The sequence below is a fragment of the Myotis yumanensis genome, unplaced genomic scaffold, assembly GCF_028538775.1.
Source record: "Myotis yumanensis isolate MYYU_CA2020_CCGP unplaced genomic scaffold, mMyoYum1.0.hap1 SCAF_1, whole genome shotgun sequence".
NCBI lineage: Eukaryota > Metazoa > Chordata > Mammalia > Chiroptera > Vespertilionidae > Myotis > Myotis yumanensis.
In genome coordinates, this window is record NW_027223752.1 from 96,543,950 (window position 1) to 96,562,753 (window position 18,804).

At 39.5% G+C, this 18,804-nt stretch overlaps 1 protein-coding gene across 6 annotated transcripts in view; it reads left to right on the forward strand.

The window, feature by feature from the left end:
* MIPOL1 (mirror-image polydactyly 1) overlaps nt 1-18,804 on the forward strand; it is a 334,097-nt gene that overhangs the window by 33,914 nt on the left and 281,379 nt on the right. For 5 of the 6 annotated variants that reach the window (XM_070428268.1, XM_070428293.1, XM_070428294.1 and 2 more), the window contains exons 2-3: nt 14,412-14,549; nt 15,121-15,199. In XM_070428268.1, coding sequence (XP_070284369.1) covers nt 14,529-14,549; nt 15,121-15,199 — 100 coding nt within the window. In that variant the 5' untranslated portion in view covers nt 14,412-14,528. Of the gene's footprint in view, nt 1-7,314; nt 7,333-14,411; nt 14,550-15,120; nt 15,200-18,804 lie in introns of those variants that run through there. The other variant, XM_070428287.1, reaches the window with a different exon arrangement.

Sequence of the window (18,804 nt, forward strand, 5' to 3'; positions counted from 1 at the left end):
TTTGTTTCTCTTAATTTTTTTCACAGTATATAAAAGGTTTTCTTACATTATTAGTATTGTAAAATGTCAACTTATTCATGAAGCAATTTTGTAGTAATTTTGATTATTTATATAAATCAACACATCATAGAGATAGAATTTTCTTAAAAGAAGTAAATTATTTTTTTAAATGAAAGATCAGTGTTTAAAAAATGTATTTTATGAAATAGATTTTTAGTGAACATATATTTTTAGGTCCTAAGGAACTCTGTAGTGTGATGAACAGAAGAGATAATACAATACATATAATTTATAATTGAAATTATAATTTTAAATGCAAGAATAATAAAATTTTATTGAAGGAAATTTGTATATATGTGTACATATTATATGTATACTAGTGGCCTGGTGCACAAAATTCGTGAACATTAAAAGGGAATTAATTAGAGGAAATACTGTAATATTGCTATTTGCCCTTTCTCTATAATAGAAGTGTCAGAGATGAAAGAATATTAGTAAAATATATATGAAAATCTCCCTTCTGTCAGAGTCTGGGGCATTCTGTGGAACCGAGTCAAGTCCCCGCCCACCCGCCTGCACCTCAAAGTCACGTGAGACCTAGACCCGGCTGGCCCCAACCCCATCAAGCCCCTCAGGGTGGGGGGCGCAGCCTCAGGTCCCCCTGCCTGGGTGCAAGGGCATGAGGGTGTGATGACCATTTGCATATTAGCTCTTTATTATATAAGACTAGAGGCCTGGTGCACAAAAATTTGTGCACTCGGGAGGGTCCCTCAGCCTGGCCTGTGCCCTCTCGCAGCCTGGGACCCTTCAGGGAATGACCACCTGCTGGCTTAGGCCTGCTCCCTGGGGAATTGGGCCTAAGCTGGCAGTCAGACATCCCTCTGGCAGCCCAGCAGCCCTTGGGGGATGTCCACTTGCCAGCGGGGAGCAGGCCTAACTATAGTCGGACATCCTTAGTGCTGCTGAGGAGGTGGGAGAGTCTCCCACCACCACCGCTGTACTGGCAGCCGTCAGCCTGGCTTGTGGCTGAGCAGGGCTCCCCCTGTGGGAGCACACTGACCACCAGGGGGCAGCTCCTCCATTGAGCGTCTGCCCCCTGGTGGTCAGTGTGTGTCATAGTGACCAGTCATTCCCAGTCGCTCTGCTGTTAGGGTCAATTTGCATATTACCCTTTTATTATATAGGACTAGTAGCCCGGTGCACAAAAATTTGTGCAATCAGGGGTGAGGGTGAGGGGTGGGGCCAGACCCCTCAGCCCGACCTGCACCCTCTGTCATGTTCCGGGACACTGGCCACTCCTGGCCTAGGCACAGGCCTACAGGCTTGGGGCGGCCTGGCTCCCGAGGCCCCATTTTATCAAGAGAACAAAGTCGGCGTTAGTTACAGCCCTCACCGAACCCAGTACACTGCATCTGTGCATACAACTGCCTCGTTCATGTGCCTGCTTCGCCCTACTGAATTACTAACATCTTGAGGACATAGCTCTGTCTTATCCTGCTTCACCTTCAGTGCCTGGCCTGGTGCCAGGGACCTGAGAGGGTTTGCTGAGTGAGTGAATAATGAGGGAGTGAATGAGTGAATGAATGAGCGAGTAAGTGAATGAGCAAGCAGCTAAGGGGCGGGAACTCCTGCCGAGTTGCCATGGCAACACGGCTGAAGTTCCGGCCCCACTCCCGGCTGCCTGAAGCTCACCCCGGGAAAGTTCTTGCCCTGCTCCCAGCGGCCTGGCGCCCCTCTTCCTGGCTGCATACTGAATTACTAACATCTTGAGGACATAGCTCTGTCTTATCCTGCTTCACCTTCAGTGCCTGGCCTGGTGCCAGGGACCTGAGAGGGTTTGCTGAGTGAGTGAATGAGTGAATGAATGAGCGAGTGATTGAGTGAATGAATGAGCAAGTAAGTGAATGAGCAAGCAGCTACCGGTCGTGATGGTTCGCACTCTGCTCTGGGCTGCCTGATGCAAACCCCGGGAAGTTCCCGCCCTGCTTTCAGCGGCCCCTCGCCCCTCTCCTGGCTGCATAGTTTGTGTAGGGCAAAGGCGGCCCGGGTGTGCGTGTTGGCAGATCGGTGCATTAGCACCCGCCAGCCTCGGATTCCCACAGGAGGGCCGTTTGTGGGCGTGGCCGGTGGCAGATCAGTACATTAGCACCCGCCAACCCGGGATCCCCAAGGGAGGGCCGTTTGTGGGCGTGGCCGGTGGCGGATTGGTGCATTAGCACCCGCCAACCCGGGATCCCTGCAGGAGGGATGTTTGTGGGTGTGGCCAGTGACGGATCGGTGCATTAGCACCCGCCAGCCTCGGATCCCCTCGGGAAGGCCATTTGTGGGCGTGGCCCGTGGCAGATCGCTGTGTCCCGCCCGCCAGCCCTGGGTCGGGTCCCATATGGGCCGCCTGCCGCCCGGGTCACAGATAGCAGGCCCGGATGGCAGTGGGGCAGGTGGGATGGCGCTGTCCCGCCCTGCCTGCAGTATGCAAATTAGCCTCTATCTTTGTTGGCGGTTAACCGCCATCTTGGTTGGCAGTTAATTTGCATATCGTCCTGATTAGCCAATGGGAAGCGTATTGGAGGTACGGTTAATTACCCTATTTGTCTTTTATTAGATTAGATAGAGGCCTGGTGCATGGATGGGGGCTGGCTGGTTTGCCCTGAAGGGTGTCCCGGATCAGGGTAGGGGTTCTGCTGGGGTGCCTGGCCAGCGTGGGTGAGGGGCTGAGGGTCATTTTCAGTCTGGCCACACCCCCTTCAGGGTGGGGGTCCCTTCTGGGGTGCCTGGCCAGCCTGGGTGAGGGGCTGATAGCTGTTTTCAGGCTGGCCAAGCCCCTCAGCGGGGACCCTTACCCCATGAGGGTGAGGCCATCCTGGGTGAGGGGCTGATGGCTGTTTGCAGGCTGGCCACAGCCCCTTCAGGGTGGGGGTCCCGCTGGGGTGCCTGGCCAGACTGGGTGAGGGGCTGATGGCTGTTTGCAGGCTGGCCTCAACCCCTTCAGGGTGGGGATCCCCACTGGGGTGCCTGGCCAGCCTGGGTGAGGGGCTGAGGGCCTTTTTCAGGCTGGCCACACCCCCTTCAAGGTGGAGGGGTCCTGCTGGGGTGCCTGGCCAGTCTGGGTGAGGGGCTGATGGCTGTTTGCAGGCTGGCCAAGGCCCCCAGTGGGGACCCTCACCCCATGAGGTTGTGGCCATCTTAGGTAAGGGGCTGATGGCTGTTTGCAGGCTGGCCACAGCCCCTTCAGGATGGAGGTCCCCGCTGGGGTGCATGGCCAACCTGGGTGAGAGGCTGATGGCTATTTGTAGGTTGGCCACAACCCCCAGCCACCCAAGCTCCCAGTGGAGCCTGGCTGGTAGCAGGTATCTGGGATTTATTTATCTTCTATAGTTGAAACTTTGTTGCCTTTTTCGGAGGCCACAGCTGGCCAGGGCAGGAGGGAAGCTTGACTTTCTCCATTGCCGGGGCAACCAAGCCTCCTGCTGGCTCCAGCTCCGTGCCTGCCAGCTGCCATCTTGGTTGAGTTAATTTGCATGTAGTCACTCTGATTGCTGGTGGGCGTGGCTTGGGTGTAGGGAAGGTATGGTCAATTAGCATCTTTGTCTTTTATTAGTGTAGATGCTTCAAATATCTTTCCTTTATATTGTAGTTTTATTTTATTTTGTTTTTATTATATTGTTTAAAGTATTACAAATAGTAGTGCATATGTCTCCTTTTTCCCCCATTTACCTTTCCCTGGCCTCCTCTACCCCCCAGCACAAGCCGTCTCCCCTTCCACCCCAGTGTCTTGTGTCCATTGGTTATGCTTATATGCATGCATACAAGTCCTTCAGTTGATCTCTTACCTACCCCCCAACCCACCCCAGCCTTTCCGCTTCTGTTCAATGCTTCTTTGCCTCTATATCTGTTTTTGTTCATCAGTTTTAATGTTCTTTGTACTCCACAAATGAGGGAGATCATGTGGTAATTTTCTTTCACTGCCTGGCTTATTTCACTTAGCAAAATGCTCTCCGGTTCCATCCATGCTGTTGCAAATGGTAAGACCTCCTTTTTTACAGCAGTGTAGTATTCCATTGTGTAGATGTACCACAGCTTTCTAATCCATTCATCTGCTGATGGGCATTTAGGCTGTTTCCAAATCTTTCACTGTGTCCCAAAGATTTGGGATTGTTGTGTTTTCATTGTTGTTTGTTTCCAGGATGTTTTTTATTTCTTATTTGATCTTTTTGGTAACCCACTCACTGTTTAATAGTATGCTATTCAGCCTCCAAGTGTTTGAATTTTTGTGATTTTTTTTATTGTAGTTGATTTCTAATTTTATGCCATTGTGAGCTGAGAAGATGCTTGATATGATTTCAATCTTCTTGAATTTGGAGAGACTTTGCCTGTGGTCTATCTTTGAAAATGTCCCATGTGCACTTGAGAAGAATGTATATTCTGTAGTTTTGGGTGGAATGTTCTAAGGATGTTGATTAAGTCCATTTGATCTAGTGAGTTGTTTAGGATTGCTATTGCTTTGCTAATTTTTTGTCTGGAGGATTTATCCAGTGATGTTAATGGGGTATTAAAGTCTCCTAATATGATTGTATTGTTGTCAGTCTCTCTCCTGATATCTTCCAGAAGATTTTTTAGGTATTTGTGTGCTCCTGCATTGGGTGCATATATATTTACCAGAGTTATATCCTTTTGTTGTATCGATCTCTTTAGAATTATGAAGTGGCCTTACTTGTCTCTTATTATGGTCTTCACTTTGAGATCTATTTTGTCAGATATAAGTATTGCTACCCCAGCTTTTTTTACATTTCCATTTGCCTGATAGATATTTTTCCATCCCTTCACTTTCAGTTTCTGTGAGTCCCTTGTTCTGAGGTGGGTCTCCTATAGACAGCATATATATGGGTCATGTTTTCTTATGCATTTAGTCACTTGATGTCTTTTGATTGGAGCATTTAATCCTTTTATGTTTAATGTTGTTATTGATAGGTACTAATTTGTAGCCATTTCTGTACTTTATGCCTGTGTTCCTTCCTCCCTTTCTATTTCTTCTTTTTACAACATTCCCTTTAGCATTTCTTGCATTGCTGGCTTGGTAGTGATAAACTCCCTTAGCATTTTTTGTCTGCTAAGCTCCTGATTTCCCCTTCAATTTTGATTGATAGTCTTGCTGGATAGAGTATTCTTGGATTCAGTCCTTTGCTTTGCAACACTTTGTATACCTCCTTCCATTCCCTTCTAGCTTGGTGTGTTGCTGTTGAGAAATCATTTGATAATGTGATGGGAGATCCTTTGTAGGTAACTCTCTGTCTCTCTCTTGCAGCCTGTAATATTCTCTCTTTGTTTTTAACATTTGCCATTGTAATTATGACGTGTCTTAGTGTGGTTCTTTTGGGATTCATCTTGCTTGGAACTCTATGTACTTGTGTGACTGATTTCTTCCCCATATCAGGGAATTTTGCTGTCATTATTTTTTCAAATAGATTCTCTAATCCTTGCTGCTCTTCTTGTCCTTCTGGCACCCCTATTATATGAATGTTACTTCATTTCGTGTTGTCCCAAAGCTCCGTTAGGCTCTCCTCTTTTTAAATTTTTTTTCTCCAGTTGGTGTTCAGATTGGGCTTGTTTCTCTACCTTACCTTCTAACTCACTAATTCCGTCCTCTGCTTCTTCTAGTCTACTGTTGAAACCTTCCATAGCATTTTTGATTGTAGCTATATCACTTTTGATTTCTTCCTGATTTTTGCATAGATTGTTGATTTTCTCATCCATCCAGTTTATGAAGTGTATGATCATTAGTTTGAATTCTTTTCCTGTCATATTGCATGCCTCAGTTTCACTTATTTCCTTTCTTGGGAAATCCTTTTTCTTTCCTCTGGGGATTATTTCGTTGTCTCCCCATTCTAACTATCACCATAAGGTCCAAACGCCGAGTTGTGGGGGCCTGAGCCATGTGCAGTGGAAGTGTCGTGCCACCCAAGTGTCACTGAAAAGCTCCAACACTAAGACATGTGGCTGCCATGGGTCGGTGGAACCAGGCACACCGAGAATCAGGGACCCCTTATGCACCATGGTGCGAGAAAGTCACCGCAGCCTTACGCCAAAAATCAGAGTCCTCTAGTGCATGCCTGGAGTCAGAGACCTGATGTGCACGCTCCGAGAATCGAGTATCAGAGTCTCTGTCACTTGGCGTGGCCTCGCACCATGAATCAGGGTCCCTGTGTGTGCATGTGCCGAGAATTGGAGTCTCAGGTGCTCACTGTGTATGCACTAAGAATCAAGGATCCCGTGCATTCACGATGAGAAACCGAGTCCCCACGTGTGCGCGCTGAGAGTCACATCACTGGTGCTCATTGCTGCCTCTCATGCAGGGAATCAGTGTCCCCCATCTACTTGGGGGTGTGGGTTGCACAGCTGCCGTGTGTTGGAGGTAGGCCCACTCTTGTGCTGCAGGAAACAGACTACCAGTGTCCGCATGCCCAGAGTCAAAGTTAAGTCACACAGCCTCCCTGTGTCGGCAGGAAGCCTGCTCGCGCGGATCTGATCTGGCAGGTCCTATGCCGCTGCAGTGGGCCAGCAGGGAGGGGGATGGGTTCGGTGACTCACAGTAATCTGCGGCCGGGATGTCTGGAGTCTTGGTGCCCATGGGTCTGCAGGTCTTTGTCCCCAGTGGTTGTAGGTTCCCGGCTTGCGGCTTGCATCTGAGACCAGATTGGGTGGCGGTGAGGCTAGGGTCCTAGTCGCAAGCAGTCCTGTTCTTCAAGATGGCATCTATATTGTACTTTTAATCTACCTTAATTATAAAACATCTACTTTAGGACCATATTATTATTAAATGGTTTCCATTAATGAAAACTTTTATGAAGAATGATTCTTAAGAAATTACAAGCTGTTATAGTTCCTCAAATAACTAAGACTGAAGACTTGACTTCCTTTATATTGTGAATAAGAAATTAGAGTTTTAAACCTAACATTTATTTCACTCTCAAAGATTTTGTTTTTAGTAATTATATTTTATAAAAAGTTGTTTTTAACATTATATTTAAAAGGTACAGTGTATAGTTGGCATGCAGCACTGTCCACTAAGAATTATTAGATACTGTAATTTTAGAAAATTACATAAACATTGCATTAATTATGTACTGTATGAATTGCTATCAAGTGTTCGAAATGAGAAATATAACTGGTTATTAGAGCATATTGATTCTCATATATATGCTTTATTTACTTTTAAAAATATTTTTACTAATTTCAGAGAGGAAGAGAGAGGGAGAGAGAAATAGAAACATCAGTGATGAGAGGAAATCATTGATTGGCTGCCCCCCGCTACTGGGGATCGAGTCGGCAATCTAGGTATGTGCCCTGACTGGGAATCGAACTGTGACCTCTGGTTCATAGGTCAACACTCATCATCTGAGCCAACCAGCCGGGCTCATATATATATATATATGCCTTTTGATAAAAATTTGTTATTATGCATTATGATGTATGAATTAAGACCATGTATGATTATTTTTACTTTATTTTAAAATGACATTTTCTAATAGCTGTTGTCTGATTGTTTCAAATGGTTGCTCATATCAGGTGTCATTATATATAGATTTAACTTGCTCTAATACTTTTTTACTTTTAACTTGCCAAGAACTTCAGTTGGTTATATGGAAATGAAAACCTTTGTGTGAAAGTGTCATTGCATCAGAACTTGGCACCCACAGGAATCTAAGAAAACAGGCTGTTTGTTCCCTACAGAGAGTCAGAGTATTCCATAACCTGACTTTTTCTTTATATTTGGGTCTGTGCTAGATTAAGTGATTTAGTTTAGTTTGGCCTAGGGCAAAATGTTGTTGGACGTTTTAGAAAATCCTGTATCTATTAATCCTGTATCTCTGAAAATAATACTAGTTTTAATGTTTTACTTTTTAAAAATATATCAATAGTCCATCTCCATTCTCAAAGTGTTGTTTGTAACTGGCACTGAAACTATTGCAGTATTTCAAGTGGTATATTGTTTTGCCCTTGAAGTTTTGAAATTGTAAAAGACATGTATTTTAAATAACAAATATTTATTTCGTCTTAATTTGATGGGAAGGAATTCATTTTTTAAAATAATTTCTTGATTACTAAAGCATATAACACAGGGGAACTATCTGTGACAAACATACAATAGTGTTATAATGTAATACAACTTACTTTATTATAAATATTTAAACTTTAGAATCCTAAGCACTAAGACTATTGTTAATAACCCCTAATTGAACAAGAAATGTGATTGTCTTAAGAACTATTTGCTTAATTCTCAGAAAATCACTAATTTTTAACTTTTTTATTCTGAATATTCTTTCAACTTATTAGTTAGATCTGAACTTTTCACTGTACTTAAAGCAAGCAAACAAGAAAGAAAACAACCATATAAAGTATAACTATAAAGGTTAATTAGGCAATAATAATTTTTTCCAGAGTTTCAAGGGAATCATAGATTACTTCCTTTTGTTCGTTTTGGATCTCTCAGATGTAATGTGGCTTCCTTCAAGTTTCCTGTTCGGTTCCAAAGTTACTAATAAATATTTAATTATTAAATTAAAAATAACTGCACATGGTAAAAACAGTGAAATTCTACAGATAGATATAAAATGAAGTAGAAATATTGCTTTTCTTCATTCTCTCACTCTCTCCACCTCATCTCTTAGGCTGTTTCTTCATAGTTACCACTGATAGTTTCCTATGTGTTTTTCTTGATAAAAATACTGTTCAATCATGTATGCACCTGTGAATATAATTTTACTTTCCCCCATTTTTAATTTACTCATGTTCCGTGCCTATATTGTTTTGGCTCAAGACATATTTTGGGCTGGAAATTCATTTGTCTTATTCACCATTTTATATCTAACTCCAAGAATAGTTCCTGACACATAATACTAGTATATTGGTACTTAAATACTTGAAGAAAGAATCTTCCACATATAGCGCATATTTCTTGCCTTTCTTACTTATTTTACCAGTTTTTCTTTTCATCCTCACCTGAAGGTATCTTTTTATTAATTTGAGAGAGAGAGAAACATCAATGTGAGAGAGAAACATTGATCTGTTGCCTCCCCTACGTGCCTAGACCGGGCATCGAACCCTCAATCCCTTGGTGCATGGGACGACACTCCAACCAACTGAGCCACCCAGCAAGGGCTACCAGTATTCTATTGATAAACATTTATTTATCTTAGGTCTTTTTTTCTGCTAGTCATCTGTCCATCTGTCCATCTACCTGTGTGCCCAATACACACATACTGAGTACTATCAAAAACAATGAAATAAACCCCAAACAAATTAGTTCCCTGAAGGCAGTAGCATAGATAATGTTATATTTCTACTTTATTTAATAGGGTAACTGTGCAAAACCTTTTTGAAGAGTTGACTTTTGAGCAGGACCTAAAATGAGAAAAATGGTTTAAAAATATAGAAAAGAGGATTCTGGGCAAAGGGGATATAGTAAATATAAACGTTCTGAGACAAGAAAAACCTTGGCGAGTTCAGTGAACGAAAAAAAAGTACAGTGTGACTAGAGCGAGTTCAGTGAACGGAAAAAAAGTACAGTGTGACTAGAGCATGAGTAGTTTCTCTCATGTAAATACTGCTTCAATGAATATCTTTATATGTTAAACTAGAGGCCGGGTGCACAAAAATTTTTGCACTCGTGGGGGAGGGGTGTCCCTCAGCCCGACCTGTGCCCTCTCGCAGTCTGGGACCCCTCAGGGGATGACCACCTGCTGGCTTAGGCCTGCTACCCGTGGGATTGGGCCTAAGCTGGCAATCAGACATCCCTCTGGCAGCCCGGCAGCCCTCGGGGGATGTCCACTTGCCAGTGGGGAGCAGACCTAAGCTGCAGTCGGACATCCTTAGCGCTGCTGAGGAGGCAGGGAGGCTCCCACCACCACCGCTGTACTGGCAGCCATCAGCCTGGCTTGTGGCTGAGCACAGCTCCCCCATGTGGGAGCGCACTGACCACTAGAGGGCAGCTCCTGCTTTGAGCATCTGCCCCCTGGTGGTCAGTGTGTGTCATGGTGACCAGTCATTCCCAGTCTTTCTGCTGTTAGGGTCAGTTTGCATATTACCCTTTTACTATATAGGATAGAGGCCTGGTGCACAGGTGGGGGCCGGCTGGTTTGCCCTGAAGGGTTTCCTGGATCAGGGTGGGGGTCCCTACTGGGGTGCCTGGCCAGCCTTGGTGAGGGGCTGATGGCTGTTTGCAGCTGGTCACACCCCCTTCAGGGTGGGGGTCCCTACTGGGGTGCCTGGCCAGTCTGGGTGAGGGGCTGAGGGACGTTTTCAGGCTGGCCGGTGACTGAAGCTCCCAGTCTCTCCTTTTTTCTTCTTTTTTATTCTGGGGTTTGTTTAGCTTCTATAATTGAAACTTTGCTGCCGTCACTGGAGCTAAGAGCCAGCTCCAGCTCCGTGGCCACGGCTGGCTGAAAGCAGGTATCTGGGGTTTGTTTAGCTTCTATAATTGAAGCTTTGTTGCTTTCGGAGCTCAGAGCCAGGCCGCGGCAGGCGGGGAACCTTGGCTTCCTCCATCACTGGAGCAAGCAAGCCTCCTGCTCGCTTCAGCTGCGTGGCTGTCGGCCGCCATCTTCCTTGGCAGTTAATTTGCATATTGCCCTGATTAGCCAAGGGAAGCGTAGTGAAGGTACGGTCAATTACCCTTTTTGTCTTTAATTAGATAGGATATTTTACATTTTTTTCTAAATACTGTTAGGAGTGGAAGTGAGGGGTCAGATAGTATATGCAGTTTTAAATTTTGAGAGCTGAGGTGTGGGGCCACTTTCATTCATATTCTTTCTCCCTAAATCTCTTCTTGCTTTCCCTGGCTCTGGGGAACTTGTGTTGTCTGGAACTTGGTAGGGAGGGAGTGGACTGGGATGTGAGGCACAGTGAGTGAAATTCTGTTGGAGAGAGATGTACCAGGGACTGTGATTGTTTCAGAGACTTTTGTCCATTAAGATGAGGATCCAGCAATAGAGCATATTTATATGTTGTACATGCTGAGTTATGTGATAAAATATTTGGCTCTCCTTTGGCCTATTAATGAAATCATTTCAATGCAGAAATTATCAACATTTCTCAATCTAGGAAAACAAAATTTGGTGTTTTTTGTTGTTGTTGTTGTTCTTTAGTTATACATGAGGCCGTATTATAAGTGATTCCTAATTCGGCACTATTGGATTCAGTTTACACAATTTATGATTAAAATAAAGAGGCATTAGAAAAAAAATGTCATTAACCAGAGTCAGCCAAAAATTTTTGCTATAATGTGGCTTTTGTGGAGGAAAGTAAGACTGGCAACTCATATTTAAAATAAGTTTTAAAAAATCCTGGGTGTTGTTACATTGGGGAATGAAATCCCTTTTCTGAATGCCTTGATATCAAAAAGGCATTTAATTTATAAGATAAATGTCAGAATCACCTATAATTTTTTAGGCAGATTAGAAATTTTAGACTGGTTAAAGAACAAAATTTGTTTCACTGGTGTTATACTGCTGAGTAAGCTAGGAGAGACAAGTCACTTTTGCATAGAGAGGCTTGTTTAAAAATTTGCAATCTACATTTTTTGGTAAGGTGAAGTTATGAAATTTTGGCAGGTATATTCAGATTTCCACGTACCTGTAGAAAGAAGGGAGTATGTGGCTTCCTTAATTATTATTTTTTCTTCTACATAACAAGACTCACTTCCTTTGATAATTAAAAACAATTTGGAATGAGGTTAGAAATCTGTGATGGAGAAGATTTTAATTTAACAGATGCTAATAATATAGCATGTTCTGTGTATTGATTAAAGATTTTCTTTTTCTTTTTTAACATGAGTAATTTTTTTCAGCACAACTTACAAATAAACTTTAGTTGGAAATCAGTTTTATTTTGCTATTTGAACCTGGTATACATTAATAGTGGTAAAGTAATTAACTTATATTTTGTCTGTGTTTTAATAAGTAGCATTTTGATTAAGAAGCCTAATTTACCTGATCTCTAGTATAAAATCATCCCACTAGTTTTAACGTGAATATGTAATTTTTGATCGAAACAAGTTACTGATATAAAATCTTTAAGGTGAGTTTAAGAAAACAAATTAGTATTTTATTAGTCTTAATTCTTTGTCCTGAAATGAATAGAAGTGTAAAATATGTTGCATATTTACAAAAATCTTTTATTCCTATTACAGTATGTAGATACATAAGTTGTAATTAACTTGCTTCATTAGAACATCTAATTTTTGCTTGACATTATGCAAATGTACGGTTAAATCTGTTTTTTAAGATTTTTCCAGTTTAATGTCAGAATCCAAATTCATAAAGAGTTGGAAAAATGAGATGTCTGAGCTATAGGATTCACAAGGATTTCATATGAAGCCTATTTAATCAGGATAACACTGTTATTAATATTCATAATGTCAGCTGGAACACAAATGACAGACTGTGGGGCCTAAAAATTTTATTTGGTGAATTTATTAAAAGTATCTTAAAAAATTAATGGAATTGAAGTAAAGTTGGTGAATATGAAAATCTTGTGTTAGCACAAAAAAAATCTCTATTAGAACTTTCTTTATGATAATTTTACATTGATGTCTTTTGACAGATTTCATTGGTACTTAAAGAAGACAGATGCACGAATGGTCATTTAAGAGGATTTAAACACATTGGCACATTAATTTTTACATGAATAATAAGTACTTTCCAAAAGCAATTAACTTACAGTGTACAGGATATGAATTGAAAAATAAGACTGTGACATCAAGGGCAAAGCAAATGTGCTGTACATTTTAAACTTAGTGGTAGGACTTTTTAATATTTTGATTTATTTTATTTGTATAGTTTTCATAGGCTATGACTTAGAATATGGTTATTATAGTGCATTTGAAAGCATATTAGAAGGGTGATAATGCTCTTGTCCTCTCCCAAAATATTGGTGGTGTTGAAACATCATTCTATGCAAGTATCATTTACATTTATTGGAGACTTAAAAATTTGCTATGTTATTGGTAATATTTGAGAATGTGTTCAATTTTGCAGAAAGTCTTAGGGTGATTCTGATTGGGTTTAGTGCTTCAAATACATGTGTTAACACATACTTATTGATGATTATAGCATAACTTAAATGTATAATAAACAAACTTCTTGAAGTTTAGTGTGAGAAGTTTAGTTAAGAACCATCTGAGTAGTATACAAGTAAATTTGTTCTGTATTTTAGCCTAAGAAAGTAAAAAGTTAGGCATGGCTTAAGTAAAACTGAGATGCATTTTATTTTTTATACTACCTGTTATTCTTTATGTTTTTTAATATGCTTATAATGACATTATGCCAGTGTTATAGTTTTTATGTTTATTATTTAAGTTCATTAAAAACAATTAATTTTAGACTATTATGTATAGTCACAATAACGAGTATTTTGTTTAATACTTTCCAGAGATTTTTGTGTGTGAATTTTAGTATTTATAAAAGCATAGTTTAGTTATTTCCTGTAACAGTCCACTTAGGGTTCACCTATAAGACAATATAGTCATTGGCCTGGCAGTCCAGATGGGTACTAGAAGTTTCACTAGCAGTCTGTCAAAGTTATAGTGAATGATTGTTACACTAGACATGTAGGTGTAGCCTGGTATGTTTGGGAACTCACATTCAGAGTTTTATTGGAAAAAGCATTAATTACCAGGGTGTGTAGAAATTATCACAATATAATGCATACATTAAAATTTTTGTAAGGAATAAAATAAAATTGCTATATTGGCTATTATGATTTTTTCCTAGTCTTTTTAAAAGTTAGGTTTTGGGTGGGGGATGGTTTTGTTTTTAGATCTGACATATTCATTTATATGCCCAGCAGAGGGCAGCATTTTACTATGTCAGCCTCACGAAAGAATTAGCCCTGCTTAGACTGTCAATGTTTCTTGTAATTACTCCCAGTATATTTGTTGCTTGCTTATGAATTAACTTGCATTTATGGAACTAAATCATTCCAATCATTTAATTACACCTGAGGAGCTGAACTATAATTGCTTGCTTCCAACTAGGATCTGATATGGCTTGAGCAGTATTAATTTGGTGTTTACTTTTCTGAGTGCTAAAAGCATTAAAATGATTGTGCAATGGGATTACATTTTACTAATTGCTGGCATTCATTAGCTGGGCAAATGATGAGGAAGAGTGACTGTATATTACAGAGGGATAAAATTATGGCTTTAAATAGTATATTACTAAGCACATTAAGGCCTGTAAGACATGTTTTAAAATACTCCAGAGGTTATTAAAGACTGTATTTTCTACATGTCTTGCTATATGAATCTCTTATTAAAAGACTGCAATTATTATTAACCTTTTTGGGCAATATGTAGGGAAATGGCTTCATTGACTAGAACATATTTCTTTGATATTAATAACTTCCTATATTTTCAGCTAATCCAAAAGTAAATGAGAAACTTAGAAAAAGATTGCCAACTCCAGATCAACATATTTAGAGAAAATTGGAAAAAGAGAAGCTTACTTCAGCTTTATTTGAGGACTTTTTAAAGAATGCAGAGTTCTAGCTGTGAGGTAAATCTAATTTTATTCTCCTTAACAGCATGCACACAAAAAACTTGCAGAGCTTTTGTCATGTTTATTATGAAATCAAGTTTAAGAGCAAAATATGAATAATTCCACAAATTAATGATAGTCTTTATGGTTTTTTTAATTGGAAAAGTTTTTAAATGACTTTTACAAGTATAACATTTTATATGAAAATATGCATTGTAAATTGAAATAAATAAATTTGAAATTTTTGGAATAAAGTTTATGACAAATAGTCCAGAAATTTTATTCTTGTTAAATAGTTGAATTTATAGTTGGAGAAGATTAAATAAATTAAATGATTCTCTAACAAAGGAGCAAGACTATCTAGAAGCTTAACCTGAACTGTATTTACTAAAATATAAGTGTAAAGGAAAGAACCTGTTTCTGAGAAAAACGATTTAATTTCATCTGTTGAATGCACAGTTAATTGTCCCATTATAAATGTTTTAGAAAATCATTTATCCTGTAAATTCTCTGTTAAACAAAGGTAAGGCTTAGGTGTGTTCTGATATATTGTTTTAAGTTTATTTATCTAGAGGTGGCTTTATTTTAGCTTCAAATCCTGGAGCAAAAACCAGAGACATTGCCAGAGCAAACAAGAACAGAAATACAAATGGAGGACTGGTCAAAAGGTAAGGACTTTTAAGGTATTAATACCAAACCCCAGGTGTTGTGCTAGTTCAAGGCACTGAATGAAGTGTGTTTGTTTTAACCAATTAGACAGAGGCAGACAAGCACACACACACATGCACCCACACACACAAAGGAGGAGGCATTCATAAAGAGACCCACACACTGCAAAAGGGACACAAAGAATGACACACAAAGACAGGCACATGCAGTGAAAGAGACACACACAGAGGAAGAGCTACTAAGAGAAAAAGAGGAGGCCAGACACACAGGGAGAGAAAGACATAGACACACAAAGTCATGAAGACTGAGAGAATAACTGGGAGAGAGATGCATAAAGAGAGGGACACTCAAAAAAAGAAACACAAGCAGAAAGAGATGCATAACAGTAAGGGAGATCCTACACTCAAGTAGCGAGACACAGAGAAAGACACGTTATAGATATACATACGAAGACATAGGCACACCTGGACTCAGAGCAATTAGTAAGAGAAACACAATGAGAGAGAGAGAGAGAGAGAGAGAGAGAGAGAGAGAGAGAGAGGCATAGGCATGCACACAGACACACCCACAGAGAGATGGTGTCAGAGGGGGCCAGAGAGAGTCAGAGCAACAGAGATGTGCAGATGGAGATAGAGAAAGACACTCCAAGACAGCAACAGAGACAGGAGAGAGAGAAAGATACACACATATGTACAGGCAGAGGGACAGAACAGTCAGGACAGAAACACAATTTGAAAGACATACTGAGAGATGGCCTGGTAGAGAGAGAGAGAGAGATAAAGAGATAAAAAGGCACATCTGACTATCAATAGAGCAAAATAGAGCCATTAAGAGAGAGATTTTAAAAAATGTTAGGTTTTTAATTGAAGTCTCTTACAGTAAAATGTTGCAAATCTGGAATCCTTGGGAAATGGACCATTATGACTATAGTATCACATATAGTTGAAAGCTTAAATATTATGTCCATCATTTTTATTTCCTCTAACAATTTTGTAATTTAAAAATAAGATTATTACCAGCACATTACACATCTCTCTCTCTTTTTGGATTCCCCTTCCCCAACAGGGCTCCTTTTTCACCAGGTATCAACTGTTACCTCTTTCAGAAGGTTAAAGGCCTTTTGGGGTGATTGTTCTATCATCATTTTACTAAATAAGTTAATAGCTACACAATTATTTTCAGGACTAGAATGGTCTGTGCTTTCTGAGTATACCTTTTTTCTGATTTCTGCATTTGTTTTTGACTTACATACTGTTATAAATTTTCCTGTTGTTTCTGCCTACCATTAGCAACTTTTCTCTTATTTGTGATTTTAGGCTGCTTGTTAAGAGTTTAGAATCCAGGTAAGTGAATTGTGTATAAAGTAATATGAAATAAGGTAGTTAAAGGTTTTCAATATAAAGTTTAAATGTTTTAGTGTATGAACTTTGTGACAATTTTGATCTATTCTTTTTATGTAAGTTTGTGTTAAGGATACATAGGTCTGAACCTGGAAACTAATGTTTTATAGCTGTTTTTATTCATTTATGCAAATAAACAAACAGCCTTCTTTTGAAGAGCTCAAAGCAGTTTTATTCGATTTATGTACAAAATAAGAAAAGAGGAAGTAAATCATGATGCCCCTGTTACTTATGTTTCCTTTTCAGAGGTCACATTACTGTGAAAAGCGTGTTGTGTAAATTATAGACAAACAAATCTTTAAGCCAAAGGAATTATTTTTAATATATCTAAAGAGCTGGAAGCTATAGAGGAAATTCCTCTCATAAATGTGGAAAGGCCAGAGTGGCTCAGTGGTTGTGTCGCCCTATGAACCAGAGCACATGCCCAGGTTGCAGGCTCGATCCCCAGTGTGGGGTGTGCAGGAGGCAGACAATCAGTTATTCTCTCTCATCATTGATGTTTCTATCTCTCTATCCCATTCCCTTCCTCTCTGAAATCAATAATAATAAGTATGGAACAAGCAGAAAAGATGCAGAGTAATGGAGCTGCTGAAGTTCCAGGATGCTCATGAAAAGGAAGGTTTTAGGGCTAAAGACATGGTTGCATAGTTTGCAGGAAACAGACTACAATAGTTGTGACTAACAGTATTAAGAAAATTTGCATTTTTATAGGCATACTTTTGACACTGGAAATAGGAATTAGACAATTACATATTTTATAAAGGGCCTATTAATGAAACATTATTAAGAAATAAAATTAGCCCTAACCAGTTTGGCTCAGTGGATATAGCGTCGGCCTGCAGACTGAAAGGTCCCAGGTTCGATTCCAGTCAAGGGCATGTACCTTGGTTGCAGGCACATCCCCAGTAGGGGGTGTGCAGGAGGCAACTGATCGATGTTTCTCTCTCATCGATGTTTCTAACTCTCTATTCCTCTCCCTTCCTCTCTGTGAAAAATCAATAAAATATATTTAAAAAAAAGAAATAAAATTAAACAGGTAAGTATAATATCTTTTGAATTTAGTGATAACTTATATATTTAAACCAGTGAAGTCTACATAGTCATTTCTTTGATATCACGGTTCATGGGATTTATCATAAAGCATAGTTTACTTCAGAACTTTCTTACACAATGTTCATAGTATACTCTGATAAATAGTTATTTTATTTAATGTTATTTTACTTATTTTTTTAAATTGAGCTAATTAACAACTTGAATTATGCAGATTTACTTTTGTATCATTTTACAGGTTCATTATGAGGAGTGCTAAAGTGGTTATTCTTTTCCTTGCTTTATTGTAGAAACATTGCTGAATATTTAAGTCAAAGAAAGGATGAAATATCTAATATTAACAGATATAACTATTTACATTTTTCTTTGTCATTATAGGTAGTTTGGAAAATGTAAAGCTAAGGTTGGTTGGTGGAAGGGGTGATGACATCTACAAAAGGTGCCCAGGTTTCTTTAGGTAAAAAATCAAACCCAAATGAAAGAAATTTTCAGCAGATGGAAGCAATATGTGAGGGAATAAATGTGTGTTGCCCAGTGAGCATTAGTGACATCTTCTGGCTTCTTAAGAAGTAATTGATGTTTTACCCTTTCACAAAAACTTTTTTTCAAGATTCATTTTTTTCCTGTTTTTTAAGAAAAAAAACCACACACAAAAACGGTCATAATCAAAGTACGTATGTAAAGTCAGCCTTCAGAAAGAATGATTTGTTATGTCATTGGTTAACTCTTTTTAGCATTTACTTATTAGTTACTTAACTGTATAAGAAAAAAGACATGGGGTCAAAATCTCCTATGAGTAATTAATTGGAAAAGTATAAAAAATTTCTGGATATTTTTATATTAAATTTTGGTAGTTTTTTATTAAATTAGCAGAAACATAATTTAGTTGTTTTGTAATACACAGAAGTCCATTGGAAATAGGTTGCATATTATTTTTGAATAAGTGTGTATGTCATATCTATACATTCCTACACTAATATAGGTAAAAATGAGGCCTGAGTGCCTGTTAAATTTAGAATATTGTAAAACATATTTAAGTTTAGAACCTTTAGGGGTCAGTGTTCCCTAAGAAAGATTAAAAAAGATTACTGTGCCTACTCAAATATTAATTCTGCTGTATTTTAAATATTTCTTACCAATTGATGGTAAGAATC